Source organism: Bacillus rossius, chromosome 3, assembly GCF_032445375.1.
Source record: "Bacillus rossius redtenbacheri isolate Brsri chromosome 3, Brsri_v3, whole genome shotgun sequence".
Lineage (NCBI taxonomy): Eukaryota > Metazoa > Arthropoda > Insecta > Phasmatodea > Bacillidae > Bacillus > Bacillus rossius.
The window spans coordinates 11315455-11338296 of record NC_086332.1 but is presented as its reverse complement, the minus strand read 5'-3'; the positions used below and the strand labels follow the sequence as shown (position 1 = coordinate 11338296).

At 43.9% G+C, this 22842-nt stretch overlaps 1 protein-coding gene across 2 annotated transcripts in view; it reads left to right on the top strand.

Moving 5' to 3' along the window:
- The window catches only part of LOC134531392 (furin-like), a 158438-nt gene that overhangs the window by 22545 nt on the left and 113051 nt on the right, over positions 1–22842 (top strand). For both annotated transcript variants that reach the window (XM_063367096.1, XM_063367095.1), the window contains exon 2: positions 7566–7670. In XM_063367096.1, coding sequence (XP_063223166.1) covers positions 7566–7670 — 105 coding nt within the window. The remainder of the gene's footprint in view (positions 1–7565; positions 7671–22842) is intronic.

The following is a 22842-nucleotide window of genomic DNA, read 5'->3' as shown; positions in this document are numbered from 1 at the left end:
CTTCAAGAGTGCCTACATTTTTCTAAATATTTATACAAATTATGTTTTCCCACCCCATTTTACACGAGGTATAACTAGTCTTAGTGCTTGTATAGAGATTAAAATGAATCAGTACATCACATAATTCATCCGTATACGTATAAGTTAACGGCTCTTTCGTATGTATAGAGTTTGCAAATGTGAGCAGTTTTTACATAAAACTTTCGCGTTTCAAGCAAATTGCGACGCAGTTCCAGCACCCTTCAGGCGAGGGCGCTTAGGTGCAAGTTAGTTCCTCCAGAGGGTGGTATTCGAGACACAAAGTTTCAGGTTTTAGTTGTTGAATATGCTACACCAGTACCCTAGCCGTATTCCTAGTGCACGATAGGACACAGTCACTCCCTTATTTTTAGGGCACGGACTTCGTTGTACTATCTGTTGCCGTTCTGTTGCCCAAACTCCGCGCATGCGCAGAGCTAACTTTTTCGTTGATTTCATCCGGATGGCGGACCCGCGTCTGGCGCCATTAACTCGTTTGTAGTCATTTTTTGACTTGACAACGTCTAATAAATCGATGAACGCCGGCTGCACGCACGAAAAAGTGTCCCGTTACGCACATTGTTCCGTTACGCTGTGTCCCGTTACGCTCATTGTTCCATTACGCTGTGTTCCGTTATGCTGTCGGCGAGTGCAGTAATAATGGGTTATGTTACAATTGACTAAATAATTATGGTGATTTATATAATTGATGATATATATTTGATTACAGTTTATTTATATGACAATTTGTTCATAATTATATTTAAACTTTATAGCTAAACGCCAATTTTTAAAATTAATTACATGTCATCTACACGTGAACTGTTTCGTCGACTGTTTATAAAGTAAAGTGAAAAGTTATTGTGGTTTTCATTGCTTATTACAACAACAATTTCGGCAATAAAGGTTAATTATTCTTGCATTTTAAAAATATGATTACTAGTATAATTTCAAGTATTTATTCTATTATTATTAAAATAAAAATGATTCAATTTTATTCATTAAAGTATGCAATCATTTCATCAATGTTTTGTTATGACGTCACGTTAAACTATCGTCCGTAAACCGACTTTACAGACAACCAATTTTTTTTATCATTGGGGGACGTACCAAGCGTGTTGGTGTGGCAATGGAACTTCACGGTAGCGAAACTATCCTGGAATACATTTGGTACACTTTGTCATTACGAGAAATAATCGTGACTTAAAAAGTACTTGAGAAAACTAGAATAACCTTATTTAATACATGCGACGGTGCTTCTCTCTCCAGGATTTTTGACGTAACAATTGTATCGATGGTTGCCAAACGTCCGCTAAAATGCGTTGTAAATAGTTTCTTGCCTTGCGCAGGGTACCGTTTATTTAAACGGTCGCCGATTAATTTCCTTACTGGTATTCGGTTTTGACACGTTCTGGAATAAGGCCCTCGAGTTAGGTTACGATTGCGTCCCAAAAAAAAGGCCAGTGCTTATTCTTTACCTTACCCGAACGTCTTGGAATACCGCTCCATATTTCGCCCCGGGACAATTAAATTCGCCTCCCATCGAGTGTAATCAGTTCAAACCATAGTATGATTTCGATGAAGAAAAGACGCAAGACAGAAAATGTAGAAGAAGTTTATTGGTCCTAAAGCACAGAGAATTCCGCCGCTGCCACAGCGATCTAGAGACCGGAAAAATTCGCGCTTTCGATGACCTCTAGGATTGACTCCACAACCCTCTACATACTCAGGCAAATGCCACTTGCTCATTGCTATTGACTCGTGACACTTGTCAACTGGGACGCTTGCGATTCGATACTTTTTTGGTTGAAGGTTTCCCATTGGCTAAACGTCCTTCAGAATAACTGCAAGCCAATCACAGAAGCAATATAAATGCACAGTTGTTTGGATTCTAGCATATCGTGAAATGAATCTGCGAATTTTTCCGGTCTCTACTCATCGCTTAGCACAACATCCATCTTTAATGATCTGGACGTCGTTAAATCGCCAAATCATTCTTTGAATGATTCTTGCAGCGGGGAAGATTAATTTAAAATAGTTGTATGGACACGTGTGTTTGCTGGGTTACATTGTATGCCATACGAAAAACTCAGTGATGAACAACAAGGATGGAAACATAATCACAAGGAGGATACTCTACTGTCAAATGTTAATGCCCAACAGCACCGATAATTCCGTGGAAGGAATCAAGCCAAAAAAGTCCTTGTTGATGCGCAAACATCCTAACTCTCGGTAAATTTCATTTTGTAGGAGTGATTTTGTGAAAATGGAACGGAACTCGATGAACGGGAATGTCACAAAGATGGCGGCCACACGTCTAGTAACATAAACTCGTATTATAGTCACTTTCGTAAACATTAGTGGACATACCAAACGTATTTGTGTGCCAACTGTAACTTTATGATAGTGTAACTATCAAGGAATATATTTTGTAAACTAAAATAGTCACAGTGAAAAGTATTACAAGTTTTAACATACCTAAGAAACTGGCATAACAATTAGATATTATAATTCACATTCTCCTTCCAAATTCATATGTTAGTAATGCCATAGAAGTTTAACTTCTACCGTGTAACAAATGTTACGAGTGAGGTAAACGGGTTCGTAAGGTTAGCCCAATTAATATTATAAAGTTTTTATTTGTTCCTAATATTTAAATTACTAACTAAATAACCATAATTTATGTCTGTTCACAAATCACCAAGTAGGCTTATCTGCCAAGTCCACAGTTCACACTCCTCACTGGAGCTAGACTCAACAGCGGTTCGCCCATTACCACGCACCTGTGAAAATTTCGTTGCATGGGGCGCGCGCGTCGTAAAAATTCACCGTCATCAATTTTTCATAACGCGCCAAAAAAGAAGTATAACTTCAAAAAAAAAAGTTGTATAAAATGATTTCGGGCCGGTTTTTGAGACTACAGATTTGTAGGGACCGGAAAAAATTCGCGGATTCATTTCGCGTTATGCTAGAATCCAAACAACTTCATGTTGCTTCTGTGATTGGCTTACAGTTTGTCTGAAGGACTTTGAGCCAATGGAAAACCTTCGACCAAAAAAAGTATCGAATCGCAAGCGTCCCAGTTGACAGATGTCACGAGTCAATAGCCAATGAGCAGGTGGCATTTGCCTGTGTGTGTGTAGGGGGTTGAGGAGTCTATCCTAGAGGTCACTGAAAGCGCGAATTTTTCCACAGTCTCTACAGATTTGTAAAATTTCTCAAGGCAAATGTTTGTCCTTTAATGATGTCATGTTTTCTTAACAGTAAGTATCCCTGGAGCCGGCCTTGAAGCTTGTACCACCGGTACTATGGCATGGGAAGTGTGAGATCTTAAGACGAGTTACTACATACATGTCGCGGGCTGTATGCGGACGAAAGTTCCCAGCTTCGCCGGACTCCTGAGTGCTCGAGGAGTTTCGAGGGGTGATTGCGGGTGGGTGGGGATGGGTTGGGAAGGGGGGGAGGGGTGTCGAGCGACTCCCCCGTGACCCCGGGGTGCTCCATCAAGGACCAAGTTGCTCGCGAGTGCTACTCCACCCCCCCCCCCCCCCGCTTCCAGGTCCCACACTTCCCAACAGCGACGCGGGGTGACCGGCGTTATCGCGACCATAAATCGTCGACGCAGCGTGCCTGGAAGTCGTTCCTTCTCCCCCGCCACCCCCGCAGACACTCCGGGGGTTATCGCTGCCCCCGTCATCTCGCGGCCCGCGAGGGAGGAGGGTGTCACGCGGCTCGTCTCGCTATTGGCACCTCCTCAAAGCGGCGCCAAGGCCCTGCTGCCGTCGTCGCCACGTGGTGAAGAAGACCATTCCCCAGATGGTCCGTGTCGTTCAAAAAAAAAAAAATCGGTTGTCTGTACAGTCGGTTTACGGACGATAGTTTAACGTGACGTCATAACAAAACATTCATGAAATTATTGCATACTTTTATGAATAAAATTGAACCATTTTTATTTTAATAATAAAATAAATAAATACTTGAAATTAGACTAGTAATCAGATTTTTAAAATGCAAGAATAATTAACCTTTATTGCCGAAATTGTTGTTGTAATAAGCAATACCACATTAACTTTTCACTTCACTTTATAAACAGTCGACGAAACAGTTCACGTGTAGATGACTTGTAATTAATTTTAAAAACTGGTGTTTAGCTATCAAGTTTAAATATAATTATGAACAAGTTATAAGTTATAGGTATAAATAAACCGTAATCAAATATCTATCATCAATTATATGAATCACCATAATTCTTTAGTCAATTGTAACATAACCTATTATTACTGCACTCGCCGACAGCTTAACGGAACACAGCGTAACGGAACAATGAGCGTAACGGAACAATGAGCGTAACGGAAAAATGAGCGTAACGGGACACAGCGTAACGGAACAATGAGCGTAAGGGGACAGCGCAACGGAACAATGAGCGTAACGGAACATAGCGTAAAGGAACAATGTGCGTAACGGGACACTTTTTCGTGCGTGCAGCCGGCGTTCATCGATTTATTAGACGTTGTCACGTCAAAAAAACATTTGGCTTCTTTCCGCTGGATAATGTTCTCACTGATGGACATCGATGAAAGTCCAAAGCGTTTTATTAAAAATTATAGGCAGTAAAAATAGAGCAGTGTTACAATGATAAAACAAACTTGGAATTAAGAGAAAACAAATGTTAAGTTAGTAGGTAGAAGCCTGATAATGTTACCAGGATTGCTTGCATTCTGCTGGCATGATTTTATGTACGGGCGTGTATTTCACCAGTCGGGTGTTTAGTCACGCGCGCTATGCGGAGAAATAGCTGAAGAGGGAGGGGGAGTGCAAGTCGGACACTAGGAAGGCGAGCATTATTTCAGAAGTTCAGCGACTTCAGTACTTATCATTATAATTTTGTCTAAAAAACCATGTTAGAAAAATTTGGGTGGGCTAAAGTCGGGGCGACTACCGTATTTTTTTTTAAAATTCGATTCAAGTTCCAAAGTAGGATGCTTAGGATGCTTTGAAGAAATGGATAAAATAAAAACATATGTTGATAGGGTGTGATGTAATTTTTTTATTCCTCTGGGTTGTCCACGTCCGATGATTCTATATTCGATGAGTTATCGTTGGGTTGGGGCGTTGCAGACGGTCGCAGCGCTCAAGGCGTCGTATTTCGTCGAGCGCGCTCCCCCCCCCCCCCAAAAAAAAAACACACACACGCACACATCGGCCCACCTGAGCCGTTACGTTGCGTTCTTCTGGGCTCCGGAATTCCTCAATCGATAGAGCAGACATCTCTCTGCATCGGAGAGTCTGGTTGGCCGGTTAGAAATATGTGTCACTCGTTGCTTCTTCGATTTCTTCACTTTTGGTTCGGGCATTATTCTTTGCTCCTTGCGTAAAAAAATAATATTGTGCACGAAATATCAGAATATTTTAATTTAAAAAAATGGTTGTCTGTAAAGTCAGTTTACGGACGATAGTTTAACGTGACAACGTCATAACAAAACATTGATGAAATGATTGCATACTTTTATGAATAAAATTGAATCATTTTTATTTTAAGAATAAAAGAATAAATACTTGAAATTATACATTTAATCAGATTTTTAAAATGCAGGAATAATTAACCTTTATTGCCGAAATTGTTGTTGTAATAAGCAATGAAAACCACATTAACTTTTAACTTCACTTTATAAACAGTCGACGAAACAGTTCACGTGTAGATGTAAGTTGTGTGCTGCCGCTGTCTTTCTTCTCCTCGGACGCATAGGCCAATCGAGTGGGAGAGAGATAGATGAGGCGCAAGTGTACAATGAGCGTAACGGGACACTTTTTCGTGCGTGCAGCCCCGGCGTTCATCGATTTATTAGACGCTGTCACGTCAAAAATTTAAATTCAGTCATTGTAATGTAACGGAGCAAAGTGTTTAAAAATTCATGAGTGCCGTTTAGGCAACCAAATGGCTCGGAAGTTACCTTTGTAATCTTGGAGGAGCGTGAAACGTGAGAGGAACGCGCGCGTGATCCAAAATCCTATACCTACAGAGACAGAAAAAAACTTAGCAAGTTCTATGATCTCTGCTGGGTGGGACTCATTTTTGCTCATTGGCATTCACTTTCATTTAACACGAACATTCATTTAACACGCATATTCAGTCAGGAACTGGAAGGAGACGGCGTGCTGTGGTGCTGTGACGTAGTTGGAGTCCCTTTCACACCTCGCCGTCGTCGTACAGCAAGCAAACATCGCGGTACTCGAACACTCCTGATTACGGCTGATGAGAACCAATCAGAATTTTCGTCGTTGAGCACAGCAACTTCCATGGAATGCAAGTCCTTTTATAGGTGTTCACAAAATGCAAACGCTACACTTCGGTCAGTGTTTTTGAGTGACCATTGACCATGGGAACGGAACATTCATCACCTTGACAGAAAGTCGCATCACGCAGTATGAGTTTTCCCACGGTGCGTAGCTTGACAAATCATCGCACTAGTACCGAGGTCACAGGGTCAACTGCAAAGACGGGCAAGTCGGGCAATAACCCCAGAACTTCTATACTACGTTCTTTAAACGATTCCTGCAATTGGGAATTTTTATTTAATACAATTTCTTGGACACGCACATTTGGACTTTTTCACTGTTTGACATGGAAAAAATTCATAAATGCAAAATACTAAATAAAAAAGATAAATCCAGAGACAGAAGCCTAAAAAAAAGCTGATGTCGAACAGATAAATCAAAACGATGAACCTAAACAGGTATTATGGACAGCACAACGCCGACAGCACAGACAAATACTTTCACACTTAAATATCAGACAGCACAAAAAAAAATCGTGACATTTTAGGTATGCACATATCGTATGAGTGTTTAAAAGTTTCCGGAACACTTCAATCCAAATTATGGAAAGCGAAAACGCAGGAAGTTGGAAGTTGGCCGATGCTTGCGTTGCGTTTTTTTGACGTGACAACATCTAATAAATCGATAAACGCCGGCTCCACGCAAGAAAAAGTGTCCCTTAAAGCACATTGTCCTGTTACGATGTGTCCCGTTACACTCATTGTACGCTTGCGCCGCATCTATCTCTCTTCCACTCGATTGGAACAACCGTCGATTTTACTTTTTCGAGGCACATTAAACTTGAAACACTCCCATTCGTTTCCTACTTTTCCTATCATCGCCCTATCCTTAACAGAATAACAAAGATTGGAAGAAGTTAAATAGCAAACATGTATAAAAGTTATAGTTAAAGTAATCTCTTCGTTAAAGTAATAAATATATTTGAATTAATGGGTGTATATAAAAGTAAATTTATCAATTAAATTGTAGATTTCATTTCACTCCTTCTTTGTATACATAAAAAATAGTGATAATTGAATAAAAATGATTCAATTTTATTCATAATAGTATGAAATCATTTCATCAATGTTTTGTTATGACGTTGTCACGTTAAAAAGTTACAGACAATCAATCTTTTGAACGAAGTTTGTAAACGCATGTTAGAAAAAAATCGTCGTACCTGGCGCCACAGCCCGCCCGGTGTGACGCAGGCCCGTCTCTTGTGTTCGCAGATCGGCAAGCTGCCCGGCTACTACCTGTTCGAGCACCAGCACGTGCACAAGAGGTCGCTGACCCCCAGCGAGATCCACCGCCACAAGCTGTCCTCCGAGCCGGAGGTGAGTCCTGCCGTGACCTCCCCTTCCTTGTTCATGAGTCCTGCCATGACCTCCTCTTCCTTGTTTATGAGTACTGCCATGACCTCCCCTTCCTTGTTCATAAGTCCTGCCATGACCTCCCCTTCCTTGTTCATGAGTCCTGCCATGACCTCCCCTTCCTTGTTCATGAATCCTGCCATTACCTCCCCTTCCTTGTTCATAAGTCCTGCCATGACCTCCCTTACTTGTTCATGAGTCCTGCCATGACCTCCCCTTCCTTGTTCATAAGTCCTGCCATGACCTCCCCTTCCTTGTTCATGAGTCCTGCCATGACCTCCCCTTCCTTGTTTATGAGTCCTGCCTTGACCTCCCCTTCCTTGTTCATGAGTCCTGCCATGACCTCCTCTTCCTTGTTCATAAGTCCTGCCATGACCTCCCTTCCTTGTTCATGAGTCCTGCCATGACCTCCCCTTCCTTGTTCATAAGTCCTGCCATGACTTCCCCTTCCTTGTTCATGAGTCCTGCCATGACCTCCCCTTCCTTGTTTATGAGTCCTGCCGTGACCTCCCCTTCCTTGTTCATGAGTCCTGCCATGACCTCCCTTACTTGTTAATGAGTCCTGCCATGACCTCCCCTTCCTTGTTCATGAGTCCTGCCGTGACCTCCCCTTCCTTGTTCATGAGTCCTGCCATGACCTCCCCTTCCTTGTTCATAAGTCCTGCCATGACCTTCCCTTCCTTGTTCATGAGTCCTGCCATGACCTCCCCTTCCTTGTTTATGAGTCCTGCCATGACCTCCCCTTCCTTCTTCATGAGTCCTGCCATGACCTCCCCTTCCTTGTTCATAAGTCCTGCCATGACCTCCCTTCCTTGTTCATGAGTCCTGCCATGACCTCCCCTTCCTTGTTCATAAGTCCTGCCATGACCTCCCCTTCCTTGTTCATGAGTCCTGTCATGACCTCCCCTTCCTTGTTTATGAGTCCTGCCGTTACCTCCACTTCCTTGTTCATAAGTCCTGCCATAACCTCCCTTACTTGTTCATGAGTCCTGCCATGACCTCCCCTTCCTTGTTCATGAGTCCTGCCGTGACCTCCCCTTCCTTGTTCATGAGTCCTGCCATGACCTCCCCTTCCTTGTTCATGAGTCCTGCCATGACCTCTCTTCCTTGTTAATTTGTCCTGCAATGACCTCCCCTTCCTTGTTCATGAGTCCTGCCGTGACCTCCCCTTCCTTGTTCATGAGTCCTGCCGTGACCTGCCTTCCTTGTTCATGAGTCCTGCCGTGACCTCCTCTTCCTTGATCATGAGTCCTGCCATGACCTCCCCTTCCTTGTTCATGAGTCCTGCCATGACCTCCCCTTCATTGTTCATGAGTCCTGCCATGACCTCCCCTTCCTTGTTCATGAGTCCTGCCGTGACCTCCCCTTCCTTGTTCATGAGTCCTGCCGTAACCTCCCTTCCTTGTTCATGAGTCCTGCCGTGACCTCCCCTTCCTTGATCATGACTCCTGCCATGACCTCCCCTTCCTTGTTCATGAGTCCTGCCATGACCTCCCCTTCCTTGTTCATGAGTCCTGCCATGACCTCTCTTCCTTGTTAATTTGTCCTGCCATGACCTCCCCTTCCTTGTTCATTAGTCCTGCCATGACCTCCCCTTCCTTGTTAATTAGTCCTGCCGTACCCCCCTTCCTTGTTCATGAGTCCTGCCATGACCTCCCTTCCTTGTTCATGAGTCCTGCCATGACCTCTCTTCCTTGTTAATTTGTCCTGCCATGACCTCCCCTTCCTTGTTCATGAGTCCTGCCGTGACCTCACCTTCCTTGTTCATGAGTCCTGTTGTGACCTGCCTTCCTTGTTCATGAGTCCTGCCGTGACCTCCCCTTCCTAGATCATGAGTCCTGCAGTGACCTACCCTTCCTTGTTCATGAGTCCTGCCGTGACTTCCCCTTCCTTGTTCATGAGTCCTGCCATGACCTCCCTTCCTTGTTCATGAGTCCTGCCGTGACCTCCCCTTCCTTGTTCATGAGTCCTGCCATGACCTCCCTTCCTTGTTCATGAGACCTGCCATGACCTCACCTTCCTTGTTCGTGAGTCCTGCCATGACCTCCTTTCCTTGTTAATGAATCCTGCCATGACCTCCCCTTCCTTGTTCATGAGTCCTGCCATGACCTCCCCTTCCTTGTTCATGAGTCCTGCCGTGAACTCCCTTCCTTGTTCATGAGTCCTGCCATGACCTCCCCTGCCTTGTTCATGAGTCCTGCCATGACCTCCCCTTCCTTGTTCATGAGTCCTGCCATGACCTCCCCTTCCTTGTTCATGAGACCTGCCATGACCTCCCCTTCCTTGTTCATGAGTCCTGCCATGACCTCCCCTTCCTTGTTCATGAGTCCTGCCATGACCTCCCCTTCCTTGATCATGAGTCCTGTCATGACCTCCCCTTCCTTGTTCATGAGTCCTGTCATGACCTCCCCTTACTTGTTCATGAGTCCTGCCGTGAACTCCCTTCCTTGTTAATGAGTCCTGCCATGACCTCCCTTCTTTGTTCATGAGTTCTGCCATGACCTCCCCTTCTTTGTTCAGGAGTGTTTCCATGACATCCCTACCTTGTTCATGAGTCCTGCCATGACCTCCCTTCCTTGTTCATGAGTCCTGCCATGACCTCCCTTACTTGTTCATGAGTCCTGCCATGACCTCCCCTTCCTTGTTCATGAGTCCTGCCATGACCTCCCCTTCCTTGTTCATGAGTCCTTCCATGACCTCCCTTCCTTTTTTCATGAGTCCTGTCATGACCTCCCCTTCTGTGTTCATGAGTCCTGCCGTGAACTCCCTTCCTTGTTAATGAGTCCTGCCATGACCTCCCTTCTTTGTCATGAGTCCTGCCATGACCTCCCCTTCCTTGTTAATGAGTCCTGCCATTACCTCCCCTTCCTTGTTCATGAGTCCTGCCATGACCTCCCCTTCCTTGTTCATGAGTCCTGCCATGACCTCCCCTTCCTTGTTCATGAGTCCTGCCATGACCTCCCCTTCCTTGTTCATGAGTCCTGCCGTGACCTCCCCTTCCTTGTTCATGAGTCCTGCCGTGACCTCCCCTTCCTTGTTCATGAGTCCTGCCATGACCTCCCCTCCTTGTTCATGAGTCCTGCCATGACCTCCCCTTCCTTGGTTATGAGTCCTGCCATGACCTCCCCTTCCTTGTTCATGAGTCTTGCCATGACCTCCCCTTCCTTGTTCATGAGTCCTGCCATGACCTCCCCTTCCTTGTTCATGAGTCCTGCCATGACCTCCCCTTCCTTGTTCATAAGTCCTGCCATGACCTCCCCTTCCTTGTTCATGAGTCCTGCCGTGACCTCCCCTTCCTTGTTCATGAGTCCTGCCATAACCTCCCCTTCCTTGTTCATGAGTCCTGCCGTGACTTCCTTCCTTGTTAATGAGTCCTGCCATGCCCTCCCTTCTTTGTCATGAGTCCTGCTATGACCTCCCCTTCTTTGTTCAGGAGTGTTTCCATGACATCCCTACCTTGTTCATGAGTCCTGCCATGACCTCCCTACCTTGTTCATGAGTCCTGCCATGACCTCCCCTTCCTTGTTCATGAGTCCTGCCATGACCTCCCTTCCTTGTTCATGAGTCCTTCCATGACCTCCCTTCCTTGTTCATGAGTCCTGCCATGACCTCCCCTTCCTTGTTCATGAGTCATGCCATGACCTCCCTTCCTTGTTCATGATTCCTGCCATGACCTCCCTTCCTTGTTCATGAGTCCTGCCATGACCTCCCCTTCCTTGTTCATGAGTCCTGCCATGACCTCCCTTCCTTGTTCATGAGTCCTGCCATGACCTCCCCTTCCTTGTTCATGAGTCCTGCCATGACCTCCCCTTCCTTGTTCATGAGTCCTGCCATGACCTCCCCTTCCTTGTTCATGAGTCCTGCCATGACCTCCCCTTCCTTGTTCATGAGTCCTGCCATGACCTCCCTACCTTGTTCATGAGTCCTGCCATGACCTCCCCTTCCTTGTTCATGAGTCCTGACATGACCTCCCTTTCTTGTTCATGAGTCCTGCCATGACCTCCCTTCCTTGTTTATGAGTCCTGCCATGACCTCCCTTCCTTGTTCATGAGTCCTGCCATGACTTCCCTTCCTTGTTCATGAGTCCTGCCATGACCTCCCCTTCCTTGTTCATGAGTCCTGCCATGACCTCACTTCCTTGTTCATGAGTCCTGATATGACCTCCCCTTTCTTGTTCATGAGTCCTACCTTGAACTCCCTTCCTTGTTAATGAGTCCTGCCATGACCTCCCTTCTTTGTCATGAGTCCTGCTATGACCTCCCCTTCTTTGTTCGGGAGTGTTTCCATGACATCCCTTCCTTGTTCATGAGTCCTGCTATGACCTCCCTTCCTTGTTCATGAGTCCTGCCATGACCTCCCCTTCCTTGTTCATGAGTCCTGCCATGACCTCCCTTCCTTGTTCATGAGTCCTGCCATGACCTCCCCTTCCTTGTTCATGAGTCCTGCCGTGACCTCCCTTCCTTGTAAATGAGTCCTGCCATGACCTCCCTTCCCTTGTTCATGAGTCCTGCCGTGACCTCCCCTTCCTTGTTCATGAGTCCTGCCATGACCTCCCTTCCTTGTTCATGAGTCCTGCCATGACCTCCCTTCCTTGTTCATGAGTCCTGCCATGACCTCCCTTCCTTGTTCATGAGTCCTGCCATGACCTCCCCTTCCTTGTTCATGAGTCCTGCCATGACCTCCCCTTCCTTGTTCATGAGTCCTGCCGTGAACTCCCTTCCTTGTTAATGAGTCCTGCCATGACCTCCCTTCTTTGTCATGAGTCCTGCTATGACCTCCCCTTCTTTGTTCAGGAGTGTTTTCATGACATCCCTTCCTTGTTCATGAGTCCTGCCATGACCTCCCTACCTTGTTCATGAGTCCTGCCATGACCTCCCCTTCCTTGTTCATGAGTCCTGCTATGACCTCCCTTCCTTGTTCATGAGTCCTGCCATGACCTCCCTTCCTTGTTCATGAGTCCTGCAATGACCTCCCCTTCCTTGTTCATGAGTCCTGCCATGACCTCCCTTCCTTGTTCATGAGTCCTGCCATGACCTCCCTTCCTTGTTCATGAGTCCTGCCATGACCTCCCCTTCCTTGTTCATGAGTCCTGCCATGACCTCCCTTCCTTGTTCATGAGTCCTGCCATGACCTCCCCTTCCTTGTTCATGAGTCCTGCCATGACCTCCCCTTCCTTGTTTATGAGTCCTGCCGTGACCTCCCCTTCCTTGTTCATAAGTCCTGCCATAACCTCCCTTACTTGTTCATGAGTCCTGCCATGACCTCCCCTTCCTTGTTCATGAGTCCTGCCGTGACCTCCCCTTCCTTGTTCATGAGTCCTGCCATGACCTCCCCTTCCTTGTTCATGAGTCCTGCCATGACCTCTCTTCCTTGTTAATTTGTCCTGCCATGACCTCCCCTTCCTTGTTCATGAGTCCTGCCGTGACCTCCCCTTCCTTGTTCATGAGTCCTGCCGTGACCTGTCTTCCTTGTTCATGAGTCCTGCCGTGACCTCCTCTTCCTTGATCATGAGTCCTGCCATGACCTCCCCTTCCTTGTTCATGAGTCCTGCCATGACCTCCCCTTCCTTGTTCATGAGTCCTGCCATGACCTCCCCTTCCAGGTTCATGAGGCCTGCCGTGACCTCCCCTTCCTTGTTCATGAGTCCTGCCGTAACCTCCCTTCCTTGTTCATGAGTCCTGCTGTGACCTCCCCTTCCTTGATCATGACGCCTGCCATGACCTCCCCTTCCTTGTTCATGAGTCCTGCCATGACCTCCCCTTCCTTGTTAATTAGTCCTGCCGTACCTCCCCTTCCTTGTTTATGAGTCCTGCCATGACCTCCCTTCCTTGTTCATGAGTCCTGCCATGACCTCTCTTCCTTGTTAATTTGTCCTGCCATGACCTCCCCTTCCTTGTTCATGAGTCCTGCCGTGACCTCACCTTCCTTGTTCATGAGTCCTGTTGTGACCTGCCTTCCTTGTTCATGAGTCCTGCCGTGACCTCCCCTTCCTTGATCATGAGTCCTGCCGTGACCTACCCTTCCTTGTTCATGAGTCCTGCCGTGACTTCCCCTTCCTTGTTCATGAGTCCTGCCATGACCTCCCCTTCCTTGTTCATCTGTCCTGCCGTGACCTCCCCTTCCTTGTTCATGAGTCCTGCCATGACCTCCCTTCCTTGTTCATGAGACCTGCCATGACCTCACCTTCCTTGTTCGTGAGTCCTGCCATGACCTCCCTTCCTTGTTAATGAATCCTGCCATGACCTCCCCTTCCTTGTTCATGAGTCCTGCCATGACCTCCTTTCCTTGTTCATGAGTCCTGCCATGACCTCCCCTTCCTTGTTCATGAGTCCTGCCATTACCTCCCCTGCCTTGTTCATGAGTCCTGCCATGACCTCCCCTTCCTTGTTCATGAGTCCTGCCATGACCTCCCCTTCCTTGTTCATGAGTCCTGCCATGACCTCCCCTTCCTTGTTCATGAGTCCTGCCATGACCTCCCCTTCCTTGTTCATGAGTCCTGCCATGACCTCCCCTTCCTTGTTCATGAGTCCTGTCATGACCTCCCCTTCCTTGTTCATGAGTCCTGTCATGACCTCCCCTTACTTGTTCATGAGTCCTGCCGTGAACTCCCTTCCTTGTTAATGAGTCCTGCCATGACCTCCCTTCTTTGTTCATGAGTTCTGTCATGACCTCCCCTTCTTTGTTCAGGAGTGTTTCCATGACATCCCTACCTTGTTCATGAGTCCTGCCATGACCTCCCTTCCTTGTACATGAGTCCTGCCATGACCTCCCTTACTTGTTCATGAGTCCTGCCATGACCTCCCCTTCCTTGTTCATGAGTCCTGCCATGACCTCCCCTTCCTTGTTAATGAATCCTTCCATGACCTCCCTTCCTTGTTCATGAGTCCTGTCATGACCTCCCCTTCTGTGTTTATGAGTCCTGCCGTGAACTCCCTTCCTTGTTAATGAGTCCTGCCATGACCTCCCTTCTTTGTCATGAGTCCTGCCATGACCTCCCCTTCCTTGTTAATGAGTCCTGCCATTACCTCCCCTTCCTTGTTCATGAGTCCTGCCATGACCTCCCCTTCCTTGTTCATGAGTCCTGCCATGACCTCCCCTTCCTTGTTCATGAGTCCTGCCATGACCTCCCCTTCCTTGTTCATGAGTCCTGCCGTGACCTCCCCTTCCTTGTTCATGAGTCCTGCCGTGACCTCCCCTTCCTTGTTCATGAGTTTTGCCATGACCTCCCCTCCTTGTTCATGAGTCCTGCCATGACCTCCCCTTCCTTGGTTATGAGTCCTGCCATGACCTCCCCTTCCTTGTTCATGAGTCTTGCCATGACCTCCCCTTCCTTGTTCATGAGTCCTGCCATGACCTCCCCTTCCTTGTTCATGAGTCCTGCCATGACCTCCCCTTCCTTGTTCATGAGTCCTGCCATGACCTCCCCTTCCTTGTTCATGAGTCCTGCCGTGACCTCCCCTTCCTTGTTCATGAGTCCTGCCGTGACCTCCCCTTCCTTGTTCATGAGTCGTGCCATGACCTCCCCTTCCTTGTTCATGAGTCCTGCCGTGACCTCCTTTTTCTTGTTCATGAGTCCTGCCAGGACCTCCCCTTCCTTGTTCATGAGTCCTGCCATGACCTCCCCTTCCTTGTTCATGAGTCCTGCCGTGACCTCCCCTTCCTTGTTCATGAGTCCTGCCATGACCTCCCCTTCCTTGTTCATGAGTCCTGCCGTGAACTCCCTTCCTTGTTAATGAGTCCTGCCATGACCTCCCTTCTTTGTCATGAGTCCTGCTATGACCTCCCCTTCTTTGTTCAGGAGTGTTTCCATGACATCCCTACCTTGTTCATGAGTCCTGCCATGACCTCCCTACCTTGTTCATAAGTCCTGCCATGACCTCCCCTTCCTTGTTCATGAGTCCTGCCATGACCTCCCTTCCTTGTTCATGAGTCCTGCCATGACCTCCCTTCCTTGTTCATGAGTCCTGCCATGACCTCCCCTTCCTTGTTCATGAGTCCTGCCATGACCTCCCTTCCTTGTTCATGAGTCCTGCCATGACCTCCCTTCCTTGTTCATGAGTCCTGCCATGACCTCCCCTTCCTTGTTCATGAGTCCTGCCATGACCTCCCTTCCTTGTTCATGAGTCCTGCCATGACCTCCCCTTCCTTGTTCATGAGTCCGACCATGACCTCCCCTTCCTTATTCATGAGTCCTGCCATGACCTCCCCTTCCTTGTTCATGAGTCCTGCCATGACCTCCCCTTCCTTGTTCATGAGTCCTGCCATGACCTCCCTACCTTGTTCATGAGTCCTGCCATGACCTCCCCTTCCTTGTTCATGAGTCCTGCCATGACCTCCCTTTCTTGTTCATGAGTCCTGCCATGACCTCCCTTCCTTGTTCATGAGTCCTGCCATGACCTCCCTTCCTTGTTCATGAGTCCTGCCATGACCTCCCTTCCTTGTTCATGAGTCCTGATATGACCACCTCTTTCTTGTTCATGAGTCCTGCCGTGAACTCCCTTCCTTGTTAATGAGTCCTGCCATGACCTCCCTTCTTTGTCATGAGTCCTGCTATGACCTCCCCTTCTTTGTTCGGGAGTGTTTCCATGACATCCCTACCTTGTTCATGAGTCCTGCTATGACCTCCCTTCCTTGTTCATGAGTCCTGCCATGACCGCCCCTTCCTTGTTCATGAGTCCTGCCATGACCTCCCTTCCTTGTTCATGAGTCCTGCCATGACCTCCCCTTCCTTGTTCATGAGTCCTGCCGTGACCTCCCTTCCTTGTAAATGAGTCCTGCCATGACCTCCCTTCCCTTGTTCATGAGTCCTGCCGTGACCTCCCCTTCCTTGTTCATGAGTCCTGCCATGACCTCCCCTTCCTTGTTCATGAGTCCTGCCGTGACCTCCCCTTCCTTGATCATGAGTCCTGCCATGACCTCCCCTTCCTTGTTCATGAGTCCTGCCATGACCTCCCCTTCCTTGTTCATGAGTCCGGCCATGACCTCCCCTTCCTTGTTCATGCGGTCCTCCTGTCTCACGCTGAAACAATTCTCTGGACCTTTACAATGGATTCATTTGGAAACCAGTTGCCGAGAAAGAGTTCGTAATACTACAAGTTGGTACTGAGTATTATTTTTTCTCTCTCTCGAAAATTGGTGCATAATTTTATATTTTAATTATTGATGTTTCATTCAAGAATACCTATATATTTTTTTAAAACCACTGGAAAGATAATCGAATATTAAACAAGTAGAGTTCATTTTGATTTTTTTGTGGTTATTTATGTGCGCAGTCAACACGGGGAAGCTATTCAGGTAAAGGTTGGAGGTACTGGGACAACACAAATCACAAATTCCCGGGTAAGAATCCGAACACTATTTTGTAGTGATAAATTTGTTTTCATGTATATGTTAAAATTTACAAACATCTGTATTTTACACTAATATTTCTGTTTCATTTACAAAAATAAAAGATTACAGTAAATGTTTGCAACTAACTGTGAAACATTAAAAAAAATTCTAATGATTACATGCTTACGCGGACATTTTTTGATATTTCTTGCTTTGTGGGTTATAGACTCGTTGAAGGCGAAGGTTTTTCCGGCGTTTCGGTCGAAATTGAATTCGCCATTCTCGGAGTAGCAGTCTACTACTTATGGTGTTGTTAGTTCTCTTTCCTTTTAAATACTATCGTCTGAGATGAGTGTTTTTTATGACTGGCCCTGTAGTTGTGTGCTTCCAAGAATCTCGGTTGGATACTGCTAATCTGAAGATGGTGACTGCAATGCCAACTGAAACTTCCGTAAACCGTTCGTCTTTGACGTGGCCAAACAACTTCATTAAAAAACCGTTTTTTTTTTACGGTAATGTGTCTTCAAATTCTCCTTGTTGATGAGTGTGTCGATAAGTCCGGAGTCCGTTTGGGATCCCGAGTCAACGACATGTGAAGATTGCCTCAGTTGGGCCTTGTACTTGCGGAGATAATTCTAGCATTTTTTAACATGGCCTTCCACAGTGGAATTCTCCTTGAGAGTTCTTCAAATAATCAGCCGTTATTTTTGTCTATAGAAGATGAATTTAAAAAAAAACGTATTTCGCATTTAGGATTAGAAATATCAGTACATAAAAAGATCAAAAATAAACACCTAATTAGTCTTCTTAATATAAACTTTCCCGCTGAATTCAAATTCGACTTGAAAAAAAAAATATGATGGTTAGTGATGTCACCGAAACGTTGGCAAAACGTTAAGTTCGTAAGTCTTCAGGCATGAGGTGACTGTTTGATGAGGTTCTAAAAATAAATTAATCTTGCTTCTAGGTTTGAGGTCACGTCTTTAAAATTGTTTGTGTACCCAATGGTTTTGTATGCCTTTTGGCAGTAATCTTCAAGCCATGAAGGCATTTTTTCTGGCACATTATTTATAAGGGTCACCCTCTTTAAGATGTGAATTATCTCTGTGGCGGCCATTATTGTAGAAGCGAAAGGATAATCTGGTGGAGCTTGATAAGTAGGTTCAGCAGCATTAGTCCGTTTGGCAACATTGTTTAGAATTGTGGCTTCAATCCAGAATGTAAGAAGCAGGCAATGGGCAATGACTTAGGTCTATCGTATATATAAAAGTACATAAACGTACATATGTTTATATGTAGTATCCTACTAATATTATTAACCTGAATGTTTGTAAGTATGAATGTTTGTTACTCTTTCACGTAAAAACTACTGAATGGATTTGAATGAAATTTGGCCTACAGCTATCTTATAACCTGGATTAACATATAGACCCCATATTAATATGAAATTCCATCCCTAAGGGAGTGAAAAAGTGATAATTTCATTTTATAACAGAAAAAATCATAGGTCATAGACATACAAATAGTGAGCGAGTGTCATTTCTCTATGTCTGACACATGATCATACACTTAGAAAGGTCTGGCAAATTAATATTTTTCTCCTTGGTGAGACCAGTCCGCTTAGTGGAGCTCGCAGCGGCTAGCAAAATAAAGCGCTAATAACAGTTTTGTTCTTAACTTCGTCAATAGATAGAGTTGTCTTGAATTTTAAACGCATCATCGTTTGATGCGTTGTCATGTCTTTAATTTTCGTTTGTTTGTGCCGTATGCGTTCCTATACCATTCATCCGATTGCGATGAAATTTTGGTGATTTGTTATGCGCATGCCCATGAAGGTTACTGAGACGGTATAACTATTTTTCAATAGTTGGAGCACGAATCTTGTCAAAAAATGTATTTATTTCATTTTATATAGCGGCACTTCGTCTGGCTTTGTTATATAAATGCGCACACATAACACAATTTATTTAAATATAAAAGAGAGACAAGGATAGAGTGCTATATATATAGAGTGAGATAGAGACGGAGATATAAGTTGAGATAGAGCGAGGTATATAGAATGAAATGGGTTAGATAAAGAGATATACCTATAGATGTATAGAGCTATATAGAGACTTATATATAGAAGATATAGAGATAGTGGGAAGTATGCATGTTGATATAAAGAGATAAATAGAGATAGAGAGATACATAGATGTATATAGATGTAGATAGAGATAAATATACCTATATAGAGAGATGGATAGATGATTTGTATATGTGGAACTACTTCAAACATATTACAAACCAAAAATGAATGAGGCATTGCAATGCAGGCCGAGCATTAGCTAGATAATGGAATCTTTCAATATTAGTAATCTCTTAATTTTCAGCTTTTTTCTATATTGCTTTATAAAGTCTAAATTGCATACAGACCAGGTAAATAACTATAAACTGGCAGAACAACATCTGTTGGGATCTAAAAGTGATATAAATTAATTTTCACACTTGACATTCAAATTAAGAAGACAATTACTAACTACACCCTGTGTTCAGCCCGGGCAACGCCGGGTATTGCAGCTAGTATATAATATGGGTGAAACATTTGGCGCTTGCTATAAGAGCGAAACATTTGAAACAAAATAAAAGAACAATTCAAATTGAGAGTTGACTACAGAGGTCAAGATTGCGTACTTGAAATAAAATTTGGCTTGAGAGTTATTTAATGGAAATGAATATTACCTTAAATAACTGTGACAGATTTATATCAGCTGTGACTCTCAGCTCAGTTCATTTAGTACATGCCTAATTTTAACGGCGCCTTTAGCCAAATATTTGACAGTAATATGTAAAGTACAATGGTCCTAGCTATATGACATTTTACAAAATTGTTTTCATTATGCAGTCCAACCGCGATAGCAAAAAATGAAAATTCTTGAAAAACGTTGCTATAAAAATGTTTTCTTAAATTTACGGATAGAATAACCAAAATTAAAAAAAAGAAACAAGGATGCGACTAATAATTTATAATATAATTTTCATATTTTTTGAATTGTAAAAAGAGCAACAGTAGCAAATAAATGAAGTATTTTCTCTAGTAAAAATGAATTGCCATCAATCCCGTAACATTGGCAACAAGTAACTGGTAGCCGATCGTAACATTGCACTGACATTCAAGCAAGGACTGCTTTCAAGTTAATATAAAGATAAAATTCATCTGGTTGGCGATGCTAATCGTATATCCAAGGCCTAAAGGATGAAGGTAATGGGGGAAAAAAGGAGAACAAACAAACCTTACGGCAGGGATTTTCGAGCTGTGCAAATATTATGCTGTGCTTCCCGAACGATCGTCCCTCAGGCAACTTGCGACAACTCGGTGCGCAAACACACTTTCTCGGTCTTAAAACACTCTCGATAACAGCTGAAAGACATGGGGTGGGGGGGAGGGGGAGAGAGACGTGCTTTTTCCCGTTCTGCCCCCCCCCCCCCAAAAAAAAAAACACTTGCTCAGCGCCCTGCAACTATACCGTGAATTTCAGTCTTGCTCTCGCAACATTCATGGCGTGGCTATTGAAACTGTAAAATCCACATGCTTCTTCTGCACCATGTAAAAGTAGTCTTTCACGTGTGTCTGTGTGTTTTCCTGGCCAAGGTTTTCTTAGGCCAACAAGTGTTTTTTTTGACGTGACAACGTCTAATAAATCGATGAACGCCGGCTGCACGTAAGAAAAAGTGTCCCGTTACGCGCATTTTCCCGTTACGCTGTGTCCCGTTACGCTCATTGTACGATTGCGCCGCATCTATCTCTCTTCCACTCGATTGGAACAACCATAGATTTCACTTTTTCGAGGCACATTAAACTTGAAACACTCCCATTCGTTTCCTACTTTTCCTATCATCGTCCTGTCCTTAACAGAATAACACAGATTTTCAGAAGTGAAATAAGTGAAATAGCAAACATGTATAAAAGTTATAGTTAAAATAATCTCTTCGTTAAAGTAATAAACATATTTGAATTAATGAGTGCAAATAAAAGTAAATTTATCAATTAAATTGTAGATTTCATTTCACTCCTTCTTTGTATCCATACAAAATAGTGATAATTCAATAAAAATGATTCAATTTTATTCATAAAAGTATGCAATCATTTCATTAAGGTTTAGTTATGACGTCACGTTAAACTATCGTCCGTAAACCGACTTTACAGACAACCAATTTTTTTTCTTTCCTTCATATGGGTGTCGTGTATGCACCGAGAGCCGTAACTAAGTAAATTCAATCTTCAAGGGAGGCTATACCAACAACAACAAAAAAACTCGTCCGTTGGAAAAATTTCAGAATATGAACACACGTTGCCTGTGAGTTTCCATGCGAGTTTCCATTAGTGGCGTTATGTAACTGCCAAAGGGGTTTCTTCATTTAACTGGGTGCTCTATATAGGAAAAAAAAAATACAAAAAATAAACTGGCAAATATAAAAAAAAGATTAGAAAATAATATAATACATCTAAATTAGGTGATATAAAATAAAGTATAGCTCACTTAGAAAAGTAAATTTATTTTAGAAAATAATTGACGATGTATATTTAGCAGCAAATTCAAATGTTTTTGTTCAAGTTCTGTATTTGAAGAGAAAAAAAAAGTTTGGAAATTTAGCTGTTACTAATTTTTGATCAAATGAAAAGTAAAAAAAAATAGCCTATATATTTTGTCAAATAATTTCAAAGTTGCGTAATGAGTGATCAGATAGACAAGTATTTAACGCTACACTCTTTTAAGCTGTCACGATTTATTTATTTACTTATTTTTGGCAAAAAAACTTTTATATATTTTATCACCGCGCTTATATTTTAACAATCATGAAGTACTTCTCTTTGTGTGTTGGACCGGCATTAGCGTGTCTTAGACTTTGTAGTTATCTGAGCACCGAGACCTCGACTCTCGGCTGGGAGGTTTCCACGCGGTTCCGTCAAAGAGGAAGTGGTCATCTCACCAAAACTGTAGCCAATCAACTGCTTGCCATTACTCGAGCATGTATGGGACAGTGCTTCCCATCCAGAAGGTTGCATATGTCACGAAATTGTAGGGTATTTTAATGATTGACTTGATGTAAGCTTTTGGACATACGCCATTGCTAAGAACTTTTTCTGTAGAAGAAAACTAAAAAATACCCAAAAGACAAAAAAACAAATTAAGCAAAAAATTGCTGTTGTCAACAGGATATAAACACCACATAATATTCCATAACAGGAATATGGTCAAAAAACAAAGAAAAATGGACTAAGAGAACGAAAAAACCCCCACAAATGATGACAGCACAAAAATATGGAACCCAAAAAAATTCAGCACAACAGTTGAAACGAGACAAAAACAAGACAAAACGAAAAGACGAAACAAACACAATAGTTTTCCAAAAGTTTTGTTCAATATTTCTGTGCTGTCATCATTTGTGTGTTTTTTTTTTTTTTTTTTTTTTTTTTCGTTCTCTTCTGTTTTGGAAAACATTTAACTGGAGAAAAATTTATAAATTTTACTCTAACGAAAAAAAAATCATATAGCAAGCATAAATGACTAGTGGCATGTATTTTTGGCAGAAAGATTTCGAGACTAGCTGAGAGTTAAAACACTGTAGCATTGTCTGTGCTTAGTGCTTTTCAACTGATACTCGTTAGCGTCGCGAACATTTGTTATGATGAGTTTGCTTTCGTACTAACGTATCATCACAAATTACTTTAAACAATAGTCCTCTGCAGGCACTAAAACATTTGTCCTACTTCAGAGTCCTAACCTGCTTGGTTATCAGCTGTTATTAAAAAAAATTAAATCCA